The sequence below is a fragment of the Megalobrama amblycephala genome, linkage group LG20, assembly GCF_018812025.1.
Source record: "Megalobrama amblycephala isolate DHTTF-2021 linkage group LG20, ASM1881202v1, whole genome shotgun sequence".
Taxonomy (NCBI): Eukaryota; Metazoa; Chordata; class Actinopteri; order Cypriniformes; family Xenocyprididae; genus Megalobrama; species Megalobrama amblycephala.
The window spans coordinates 29,850,731-29,863,362 of NC_063063.1; the positions used below are offsets into that span (position 1 = coordinate 29,850,731).

Sequence of the window (12,632 nt, forward strand, 5' to 3'; positions counted from 1 at the left end):
GATGAAGTTCACTGATCGTTGATGAAGATCATTGATCGTTATTCTCCCGTTTCCTGTTAGTTTCATGATCACTGTAAAGCTGCGTTGAAACATCTGTAATGTACAAAGCACTATAGAAATAAAAGCGACTTGACATGACTGTTATTTATGCAAGCTTGTTTCTGCCACTGAATAACAAATAAAAAAGGGAAATTATGACTTTTTAAATTGCACAATTCAGACTTTAAAAAAAAAAAAAAAAATTAATCTCGTTTTTTTTTTATGTATGATATAAAGTCGCAATTGCGAGTTCTAAAGCTGAAATTGTGAGTTATAAAGTCTGAATTGTGAGATATAAACTCGCAATTGTGAGAAAAAAGTCAGAATTGCGAGATATAAACTTGCAATTGTGAGAAAAAAGGCAGAATTGTGAGAAAAAAGGCAGAATTGTGAGATATAAACTTGCAGTTGTGAGGGAAAAAAGATAGAATTGCAAAATATAAACTCACAATTGTAAGAAAAAACTCACAAAAGTCAGAATTGTGAGATATAAACTTGCAATTGTGAGAAAAAAGTCAGAATTGTGAGATACAAACTTGCAATTGTGAGAAAAAAGTCAGAATTGTGAGATACAAACTTGCAATTGTGAGAAAAAAGTCAAAATTGTGAGATATAAACTTGCAATTGTGAGAAAAAAGGCAGAATTGTGAGATATAAACTTGCAGTTGAGAGAAAAAAGTCAGAACTGCGAGATATAAACTTGCAATTGTGAGAAAAAAGTCAAAATTGTGAGATATAAACTTGCAATTGTGAGAAAAAAGGCAGAATTGCGAGATATAAACTTGCAGTTGTGAGGGAAAAAAGATAGAATTGCAAAATATAAACTCACAATTGTAAGAAAAAACTCACAAAAGTCAGAATTGCAAGATACAAACTTGCAATTGCAAGGAAAAAAAGTCAGAATTGTGAGATATAAACTTGCAATTGTGAGAAAAAAGTCAGAATTGTGAGATACAAACTTGCAATTGTGAGAAAAAAGGCAGAATTGTGAGATATAAACTTGCAATTGTGAGAAAAAAGGCAATTGTGAGAAAAAAGTCAAAATTGTGAGATATAAACTTGCAATTATTTTTTAAATGATTTTATTACTTGGCAGAAACAAGCTTCCATAGTTATTAAACTAAATTGAATCAGCATTGAACAAATTTGATCTAAACAAAGACACTATTGTCTTTTTAGAGCTGCTTTACAGCTGAAATTGTATTTGTTTCATAATAAAAGAACTTTGTAACATTAATACTGTTATGTTCTTCTTTTTTTACTTTGAAGCTGCTTTGAAACAATCTGTATTGTGTAAAGCATTACAGAAATAAATGTAACTTGACTAACAGGGTTCCCGTGCAACATCACACTCAGTTTTCACATGTGAAACTATCTGAATGTCCCTTCTCGGGTAATGAAGGAAAACCTAAGTGTCCACTAGAGTGCTTTCTCATAATTAAAACAGGAACCGTAAGGTGTCTCCGGAGGATGGCGAACTTCACATGTCGTTATTAAAATGTCCTTTCCTTAGGCTGTTCATGATCTTGAGCTCAGTGCATCATGGGAAGGTTGTGAGGTCAAGTTAATGTACAAATTGTCCCATATAGGGAAGGTGTGACCACTAACTCACCTGAGTCCTGTGCAGGTGCTGAGGCTGACCTCTGACCCCAGGTGTCCCTCCACCTCACCATGATAATAGCAGTGAATCTGGGACACAAAAGACAGGAAGTTACATCAGCACATTTTTTTAAGTCAGCAATCTTTCATTTTTTTATATGTAACTTAATATAAAGAAATACACATAATTACTGCTGGCCAACACAGTAGTTTAAAAAGGAATGGTTTTAGTTTCATCATTGTTTCAAAATGAGCAAAAATCCGCTGTTTTTGTTGTGTTGGGCAAAACGTATGCAATGCAATACAATGACGACTGAGAGATGAACAAATAAATGTTCATCAAAACCTTTGTACCACATATGATACACACATTTGAATTATTTGTCTAAAAATGATGTTTGGATAATCAGGTAAACCTTCATCTTGAAATATTACTGACAATATTTAAAGTTCTTCTTACGTTTACTCATTAAAAATCAGTAAAAACTTCACAGCAAAAAGGCACATTAACCACGACCTGAGGGTGGACGTGTGTACATTTATACTAAAATGTCTTTTACTTTCTAAAAAAGTATAAACTATCAATCAGACGACAGAAGAGCTTTGAAATTTGCATCTCAAATATGACACAGCAGGCTTTATACTTTTATCACAACATGCCCTGTTATATGTGTGTTAGATGACCAACTTTTTCAGCTGCCTTGTTTCTGGAGGTGTTTTTCTCAAAAGGTAAAGACAAAAAAGCCATGAACCAAACCAATCAGCTCTGAGATGATTTGAGGGGAAAAAAATGTTGAAACCCTGAAGAAAAACAACACAAATGACTGATTACTTTCATTCTTTTATGATGGAATGAACTGCAATCAAATGAAGCACTGCGAATGACATAATCAAATCAGACGGCATGGTAAAACTATTGACTTATAACTCTTGACAGTATGTAAGGGTTAAACCAGAGCGCAAGGACGCGCTCCACACACCGCATGTTCACTTCAGAGATTCACTCCATTTGAATGTGACTTTCATCCCTAAAGCATTGACGGTCTTGTATGCAATGAGAGGCACTTCAGGACAAAGTAGTTTTGTCTGAGGAAATGAGCAGCACTTGTCTGGTTTGGATTGGGATTGGAGCTGGCAGAGATTTCCAGAGCTTCATCCCTACAGACCTCAGAAAGAAATACCGTCCTGCTTTTAGTGGTGGCTCAATGTCTTTTTTAAAGACATTTTCTGTTTCCAGACTTTATTCAGTAACCACAGTGTAAAAGTAAAGCAATGTTACAGTGATTTCACCATGGTGAAAGGGTATTGTTGGGCATGATGCAAAGATTTTATTAAACTGCGAAGCAGAAGAAATATGATAAAAGAAAGAAAAATAAATAAATAAATTACTCATAATAATAAAAATAATAAATCGCAAAAAAGGCTCCACCATTTAACTTAGTGCATTAGCATAAATAAAAGCTTATATTTTCATAACATCGTGTCCTAACCAGACGTGATGCAACGCCACGACATGCAATAAAAGGTATCTTTTTCATGCTGAAGGCTGATTTATACAAAAGACTATCCACCTGTTTCCGCGGACCGCTACTGTAAAAGAGAACGTGGGTACAACTTCCGGTGAGGCGGCGGAAGTAGCATACCAATGGTATTTAGTGTGCTAATTAGCGAAGAGGCTAAGTGTTTTTTGGATCACTGTTTACTTTGCAAAGTTGCAAATCTTTATGAGAGATGTCGTTAAGGCGCTCAGGGACAACATTTCAGTTTAGTACATTTATTAGTTAATAATATCACAATACAATAAACAGTTTGTGCCCTTAATTGCCCTTTACTTTACTGACCTTCCACAACAGTGCTACTGCATGACTAGAGCATCCTGACCCTGCAATACATGAACAACCCGCTGTCTGTACTTCACCTGTCACTGATGCACCAAAGCCATATGATGTGATATTTTACTCCTAACGTATCGTGCGTGCCAGAGCCAGTCGCGTTTCCACTGTATGCGATGCTAAAGGATACTGATGTTAACCATTGCGATAAATACACACGTTTATGGAAAATATCAGAGACTGCTTGAGGGACGAAGACAATTCTTATGTGATTATAATCGTGTATTTATTTTTAATGTTTTATCTGTCTCTTCCCTGTGCCTGTTGATTCCTGACAAATGCATATCTTTCACAGATTCACACACTCCGGTTAACTCGTATAACTCATAACTCCTGTTGTCTTCTCATGAGCTCCCTCTGTTGCTCTGGCTTAAAGGATCAGGATAGATAGACGAAGAGATCGCGCAAACATCCTCGGATTGCAATCATCGCATAATTTAGAGGAAAATCAATAGAAATGCTCAGAAAAGTGACGTAAACATAGGGTATGTTATCAATATATTTCTAAATGTGTAAGCCTTTGGATTTAAAAGCCTTAGTGGAGTTGTTTTGTGCATTCTCGTGATCGTAAATAAATGAAAGCAGGCGCAACTGAATAGGTCTGTTAGATTTAGCATCATTGATCTGCACTCCTGACATAAATTAATATTAATGTAACATTTTTTATTGTAAAACATTGTTCAAATATTTATGCTGGAATCTTAAATCTTTAAGTAAAAAACAAACGTTCGCAAGTTTGGATCGTTAAATCTTGAATGACTGTCAAATGTTGAATGAATGAGTGTCATGTCCAGCTTGTTTACTTCGAACCGGAAGACGCTCCCACGTTTGACGCAAGGCCTCATGGGGCGTAGGAAACTTGTGGATAGAATAACCAGTGCCCAAGGAAGTCGACCGGAAGTTGAAGTCGGCCGCGTGCCGCCATCTTGTAGCAGAACTTCACTTGCGTTAGCATCCCATTGACTCCCATTCATTTTGGCGTCACTTTGACAGCTAATAACTTTACATCTGAGGCGTTTAAAGACTCCATTTGTCCAATATTTATTTCTAAAGATACACGACAATGTATAAAGGGCTCCATTACCTTTTATGTTACATTATGGCCCTGTAGAAACAGTTTTTGTAAAAATAGGCTAACGATTGCGTCATAACCACTCAACTCTCTGTCGCACAGTAGAGAAATTACCATACAGACAGGAGGAGAAGCTCGCAGGCAATAGTATGCATTAACTTAATATGGCGTACTGGCGTTACATTTTAAAATACTATACAAACTAATTAATCAGAATACTTACTCCTGCTCACTCACGCCAAAGAACTCCCCGCTCAAGCTCGCCGTCTCTGCAAGATTAACGATGGCAGTTTGCACGCACAGCTACTAGAAGATTTACATCTGTCAGACAGGTTGCTGACGTCATCAAGCTTAGTTTGAGTCTGCGCGTCAGAAACGGAAGTGCTAAAAATCGCTAAAAATGGGCTTCACTTGTCTCAATTGAGTTCCAATGGGGTCGCTGTGTCCATTTCTTTTACTGTCTATGAGAATAACACAAGACGTGTCACTCGTATTGTTTTGAATGGGAGAAAGTGTAACGCGCAATATGGCGGAATAAGTCCCGCCTTCTAAATAAGAGCCAATCGCCGACTGGTAAAGTCATCGCGTCACTTCAGCGGCCGTTAGAATCACCGGTTTCTATAGAAACAGTCAGACACGCGCCTCCGAAGAGACGCGCATTTAGGTCTGCGCATGCGCATTAGCTTGATCCAGTCTGAAAAATATTTTTTTGTCATGATTCGAGCGTTTAGAAACTAAATTTAAGAGCCGGTTGTTGTTAGATTTCATTGGTGATTTCAAATATGAAATTTAATCGTAAGGTTGGCGAACAGTTTTGGAGAATTTGATGTTTCCCCATTCAAAGAGATTGCATGATGCCCAGGATGCCCGAGAGGCGTTTCAAAGATGGCCGCCGAGTGAAATGATCGACTTGCCTTAAAGGGACTTTGTTTATACTTCAGCGTCGGACATACGCCGGAGCCTCTGCGTCTGTTTTCATTTATACTTCTGCGTCGTTGTCCAGACCACTAGGAGGCGGTGTCCGCGGTCATGTTGAGTATCAAAACAAAAGCCGAAGAAGCAGCAGCTCGTCATGTACGTTGTCAGAGAAGCTTACAAACAGAAACGGCAGAGAAGCGGCAAATAGGTAATGACTTTTGTTGCATTTTGACTTCATGTGTCCTCTGAAACAGAGCGTTTTTCATTCCTATGGATGTTGAAAGTGCTCACTCTTCTCCTGTTGCTCCGCGCCAGTTTTTTGACCCGAGGGAGTGGTTCTAGCAGACCAATCAGAGCACTTGCGGTCCGCGTAGAATTGACGCGTTGTTACATTTTTGAAGAGGTGCACGTCAGGCTACGTCGTGGGCTACGCCGTAGGCTACGCGTGCTACGCACAGCCTACGCCGTTGCTACGGCGTACACTCGACGCAGAAGTATAAATCAGCCTTACGCTGTTGTTATTTTCTGCGACGTCGCGATTGGAACAACAACACAAAGTAGGGCTGACCGATATGTCGCATGCGATTGTCACGCGCATTTCATCAGTAAAGCCGGTTCCCTGATTACCGCTAAATCGCCATCACCTGCTTTCAAATGGAGCGCCATTTAATAGATAGAGCCGTAGTACACTGACAAGCTACGCAATATCGCGTTCATTATCGCAGATGAATCGCCTTCGATAATGAACGCGATATTGCGTGGCTTGTCAGTGACCTACGGTTCTATCTATTAAATGGCGCTCCATTTGAAAGCAGGTGATGGCGATTTAGCGGTAATCAGGGAACCGGCCCTAACACAAAGTATAGCAATGATAATCTCAGGTAATGTTTATGTGCTTTATTTAATGTTAAAAGCATGTAATGTGACTTTGAATATCATTTTCTGTGTCTTTTATAGCTGTACTGAAAGCAACAATGCAACAAGAACGTTCAAATTGTCAACTCATTGTGAACAGACAAGTGTATTCTATGACAAAGATTGTTTCAGTAATTCAGTATGTATTTTTAATAATGTTAAAATGGTGTGATATTCATGAATTTTAATATGTACTTTTCTATTTCGTTTCAACTACAGCTTGCCGGGAGAGCCTGTCCACGCGCTTTTCTGATTGGCTGTGATCTTTGATTGACTTTATCGCGTCTTATAGTCGCATCGCGTCTGGTGTGAACAGAAATTGTTTGTCGCTGGAATCTCGTCGCAATCTCATTGCATCGCATCTGGTTAGGGCACGGTGTAATACAATGATAATGGTAATTAAAAATATATATATACTATTGCTCAGCAAATAGCTAAAGTTAAGTTAGTTTTATGGTCAATCAAATCAATCAAAATATCAACTTGCCATTAATATACAGCTTCTGCACTTTAATATGCTCATCCAATCAGATTTTAGAGGAGAACTGTCTGTTTTATAATGCTCATGTTATTTCATATTCATCCTAGTATACCAGTGACATTGAGGTTATTTTAACAGCATGGCCTGGTGTAACTACAGTCCTCAATATATCTTTGAGTCTAAGTCAAAGTAACATGAGGGAATCCACCAGAGCACACGCTGCCCTGAGCAACGGTGTCTATCAGAGCATTGTTTCCTGAGAGCCGTCAGGCAAAAAAGACATTCCACTTCCATTAAAAATAAAACACAGAGCCACTGACCTGCCAGCTGCATGAAAATCATAACTCTAAGTATACTGAATGAAAATATGAATATTGAGCACAGTGTAGATTTTAAGAACTCAAATACATATACATTTTGGATAAAACTGTCTGTCTGTGAAATGAATGTAAATATATATATATATATATATATATATATATATATATATATATATATATATATATATATATATATATATCTTACATGCACATGGACTTTCAGTTTGTTTGTTGTCATCTGTCACATGTTCCTTTGTTCTAGTTTCCCGCCACAATCAGTATCCATGGACACTAATCCAGTTCATCACAGCTGTTTGTCATTTGAGTTAATCAGTCTGTCTATTTAAGTTCCTGTTTCTGTTCAGTTGGTTGTTGGGTGTCGTTTGTGTATACTTTGGTGTATGTTCCTGTCCTGTTTCTGTCCTCTCCAGTTGGATTATCTAGTAAAAGACTTGTTTTGATCTTATCTCCTCGTCGTGTGCTTTATACACCAGTGGTATTGTAACAATATATATACCGTTATTAGTGACACCGGTGGCCATTAAGATAACTACAGCCAGCACCTTATTGCTCGTGCTTGCACTCATGCACACACATAACATACAAGAAACTAAACGTGATTCAATCCCCAATAACCTCATGGTGAAATTTTTTTTCGTTCTACTTCGCTTAGAAGTAAAAAAGTTGAAAATGCTTTTGCAGTACTTTTAACGAACATCCCAATGCTGCCTATGCTGCTGAGAGCGACGTTTAGATGAATATGTAAATATGCGCTGCACGCTTAACAGTAGTTAAGAAAGCATCTGATCATAGCGTGTGGATATGTTTGCACAAAGTCAGCAATTCATCGGCATCATGTCGACAGATGAGGTAATTAAAATGACCTCATTATGATTATAGAGTATATTTGAGAATATAGACTATATAGATCTGGCTATGTGAGACTATAATTTGAATTAATCCCTGTTCTTTGCATGACACATTGACATTACAGTACACAATGGCTCTTTCAGCATAATCCTGAACATTGTATAAGCGTTCGTTTCATGTGTCATAGAACAGAAGGGAGGTTCACGGGAACAGACGTAACTGTCACATCCTTTGGATTTTCTCGGCAAAAACGCCCAGATTCCTTCACATAAACATCAGTCTAGTGGCTTTCATAGACCGCCTAGGAAGTCGGGGATGGTCCCGTCTTTTAAGTTTCGTTATAAGCTCACATAAATTCTCACATTTGCAATAGAACATTTGATTAAGGGTGCAGTGTATAAATTTTAGCAGCATCTAGCGGTGAGGTTGCAAACTGCAATATAGAGAAGCTACAGTGGCCAACACAGAACAAAGATATCGTCATCTGAGACAGAAGAGAGTAACCAGTCAAGTAAGCACACTCTGTAGAGCACTCGGTTTAGGGCTACTGTAGAAACATAGTTGTGTATATTATATTGCTGTCAATAGATCCTCCTAAAATGTACACATTGCACCTTTAATACATGATAGCCCTTTTAAGAACTCACCAAAATATGTTTTCAAATGCAAATGCTATAATCAAACCCAGACCAAGTCTGCAGCTTTATTACCAGCAATATTTTAGCATTTTCTGATATTTGGGGGAAATATGCATAATTGTGTGAAATGGAATTTAACATGGTACATAATTAAACATAATATAATACTATCTGCCACAAGCAACATTTTATGCGTGTTACTCTAAAAAATTAATTTACAGCAAATGTAACTAAGGAACTGTAAATGATTTGTTTTTTAAATGATAAATATAACGAAATGCATAAATTCTACCTTTGGCAGAAGCTGGCATAGAAAGCACTCTATTCTGAATATATATATATATATATATATATATATATATATATATATAGTTTATCATGTCGATGTCATTGAGGTAAAGGGTAACAGATGGTGTGCGGTCAGTCTCAGGTCCAGTGTTAAATCACTTGGTCACTTCATACTGTGAGCCACAGCTGAGACATGATGAGTGAGATCATACTAAACCTCCATTCAACTCCACCCGTTTCTAAAAGTCTTCATTTTTGCCATTTTTATTTTTAATTTTTGTCCACCAACTATATATTATTCAATATAATTCTAAATAAAAAATAAATATTATTATTTGTATTATTATTAATACCAATAACAACAACCATTATCAGTTTATCATTATTACAAGTATAATTTTTTACTTTCTTAAGGTGTTAAGGTTTTTTTTTTTGGTCAATATTGTTTTGATGAATATTACCATTTGCCATTTCTTTATGTAAGCTATTTGTAATCTAAAGTTGACTTTGGATTTCACAAACTCCAGAAGAACATGTATCGCACATGCACTTTCAGTGTTTAGCAAATAAAAGCTCATCTCACGACCTAAAATGAGTCTGACACTCCTGTTCTGAGTCGTTCTTAATCACATAATATATCTGCGATTTAAGTCCCGCTTGGGTGTTGGGCAGCGTCCGACTGGAGCTACAGGAGTCCACGAGTGAGTCCAAATGGGCCTCAGAGGAGTTCTGCTTAAGGATGAAATAATGGCACCGCACATACAACCATAAAACAGACTTAATGAAAGGCAGAGAAAGTCTGGGAGAACAGACACACACTGACACACTCCTGAAGACTTTCTGGAACAGAACACAAGCCCATAACTCCCTACACCCTGAGTGAATACACTCCATCTGCCCCAGCGGCCCTGGATCCCATAAGATCAGCACAATTCATCCCGTTTACAGTACAAAATATGCCGTTCTGTTGCCTGGTGCACAAATGTTTGGACACAGCAAATAAGTCAATTACTGTAGAATTCGATCAGCGCTGTTAGGGCCGGGTGTGTATGATATTTTGTGCACTGGTAGAAATGAGTCACACACAGTTTGTGTGATATATGCACATTATTTACACATTACATTAAAAATTATGAAATATAACAATTTGATAATGCAGAGCTGGACGCATCCCAGACCCAGTCAAAATGTGGTAGAAACTGTTATTAAGAGGATTTTGTTAGGCACAGGATGGCAAGTTTAGTTTTATGGTTTTGGAGCAACATCATAGCTTGACACATAAAAGAAATCATATATATTATTAGGTACAGGGCTTGACATTTACTTTTTTGCTCACCAGCCACTCCGGCTAGTGGTTTTCCAAAGTTACTCCGCATTTTCACTGGCCACAATTTTGCATCGATACCATGGGGAAAAACTGCCATAAGAGATTTTTTAATATTATCTCATCATTTGGCAGCAGGTTTATTAGGCTGCTGTCACTTTAAGACCTGACGCACGGATCCATTATACTGTTAAACATGCGCTTTCTTTCTCAACTGTTTACGTTCACTTAAAACATAACTTACTGTGTTTACATGAATACTCACCAAAACCGGCATTTGACATTATTTTGTGTGTGTTTAACTGTTTAAGCGCAATAAGCAGCAAAAAAGAACTCAATTTAGTACTGAGAGTCGGCTTTATGTGTGCGCACTTTGGGTGTGAGCACAAAATCTGCGGGAATGAGGAAAATTATGCAAAATACGTGCAATCCCACACTGAAATTCAAGCGCTGTAACACCAACAATATTCATTCGGTGCAAATGAAACAAGCGAGTGAGGGGAGGCGGTTTGTGTGTAAACTCACTGTCGAAGAGATGAGAGAGAGAGAAAGAGCTGGTATTGTGCGTCTAAAATGAGTATTGGAAGTAGGGATGTTGCGGTGACGGATTTTTTCCACCGGTTAATCGACGTGTAAAAAAACGGTAATCCCGGTGTCACCGGGGTTGCGTGTCGGGGATTTCAGGTGGCCGAAAATGCGGTCGTGCAGACGTGCACTCGTCTCAATTTACTTTCACTTTAATTAGCGGCAATTCAGTAGCATTTGTTTGAATTAATCATGGGTTAATTTATTTTATTCTTAATAAAAATACACAAAACAATAAGACACTCGATTGTATTACACACATCTTTATTGCAAAATGAATAATAACTTAACACACCATGCAAAAACTAAACAAAAGCACTTATGAAACACCTTTAAAGTGCATTTATTAACAAAACGAACCACTGCACACATCGTGCAAGTATCAAACAAGAAATTATATTAAAAATTCACTATTCGTTAAATAAAGTGCCTGCCTTTTTCAGCGAAAAACAAAACAAAAAAAAAACAGCGCACAACCATCGAATATGAAACGAACGAACATCAAAAACTTCGTTAAATAAGGTAGCCTACCCGAATAATCACTGGACACTTAAGTGCAAATAAATGAAAGTGAAATTGGACACCGGCTGCTGCTTTACTGCGGCGCTCGTTCCGCTTACGCTAAATTACGAAGGCACGTAGTCACTAACTGAATTAAGTGCTTTATTGCTATAAGCTAAAACTTCAACACGATGGGGACGGTGCCGGTGGTCAAGTGCTATGACCGGTAGGTGGGTTAAACACCGTGTATCACCGGTAACACCGACTATCGCAACAAGCCTAATTGGAAGCGTTTCAGATATTTCAGTATTGAAAAATTATATATATATATATATATATATATATATATACACATTGCACTTAGTTTATTATTTCAGATGCCTTTTTAAAAGACTACAATTAAAAAAAAATGTATATTATATAAAATTCAACCCACCAAAGTGGCTAGTAGGAATGACGGCGTTACACGCCACTGCTGAAATCCACCCACAGTTGGCGGGTGTTAATGTCAAGCCCTGATTTGGTATGTATTTTATCAGTTCATGCATTCTCTGGGAACCCAACCCATGACCTAGATGTTGTTAGTGCGCAACATGGATGCTTTTATATAATCATGTCTGCTAATAATCAAGATAAAAATGTCTGCCAATTGATAAATAAATAAAATTAATAAATGTAAAATAAATAAAATGTATACCTTCAATGCAATATAAAATCCATTTTGACTGAAAACATGCATGCAAACAAACAAATAAATAAATAAATATTTAAGCAATTGGCAAACCTTTTTTAACCAAATTGATTTGTATTGCATTTGCAATGTAACTGTCTTCTGAACAAAATCCAAAAACCTAGACAATAAAACTCAAATTTGTCTGTGTGTGTGTGTGTGTGTGTGTGTGTGTGAGAGAGAGAGAGAGAGAGAGAGAGAGAGAGCGAGAGGGAGAGATTGCGTGTGAGAAACATCAATCTCTGCACTCAGGTTGACAGAGCATTTGTCTTGTTTTGTTCTGTTCATCCCAAATCAGTTTGTTAGGTCCAAATTCAGCACTAGTCCCTCCTGATGACATTCAGGTCGAGAAGTGCTGCTGTTTCTGGGTGACCTGCAACTCTTGTTTCCCATCAAAACAAAGCAGGATGCATATTGCCTCACACTGTTGAGAAAATCTACGGAATAAGCTGAAAAAAAA

The 12,632-nt window shown here is 37.5% G+C and overlaps 1 protein-coding gene across 2 annotated transcripts in view; it reads right to left on the reverse strand.

Moving 5' to 3' along the window:
* LOC125255463 (disintegrin and metalloproteinase domain-containing protein 12) overlaps positions 1 to 12,632 on the reverse strand; it is a 132,585-nt gene that overhangs the window by 55,128 nt on the left and 64,825 nt on the right. The window contains exons 2-3 of one of the 2 annotated variants that reach the window (XM_048170750.1): positions 2,327 to 2,439; positions 1,652 to 1,728 (exon numbers count right to left, since the gene is read on the reverse strand). In XM_048170750.1, coding sequence (XP_048026707.1) covers positions 1,652 to 1,728; positions 2,327 to 2,386 — 137 coding nt within the window. In that variant the 5' untranslated portion in view covers positions 2,387 to 2,439. The remainder of the gene's footprint in view (positions 1 to 1,651; positions 1,729 to 2,326; positions 2,440 to 12,632) is intronic. The other variant, XM_048170749.1, reaches the window with a different exon arrangement.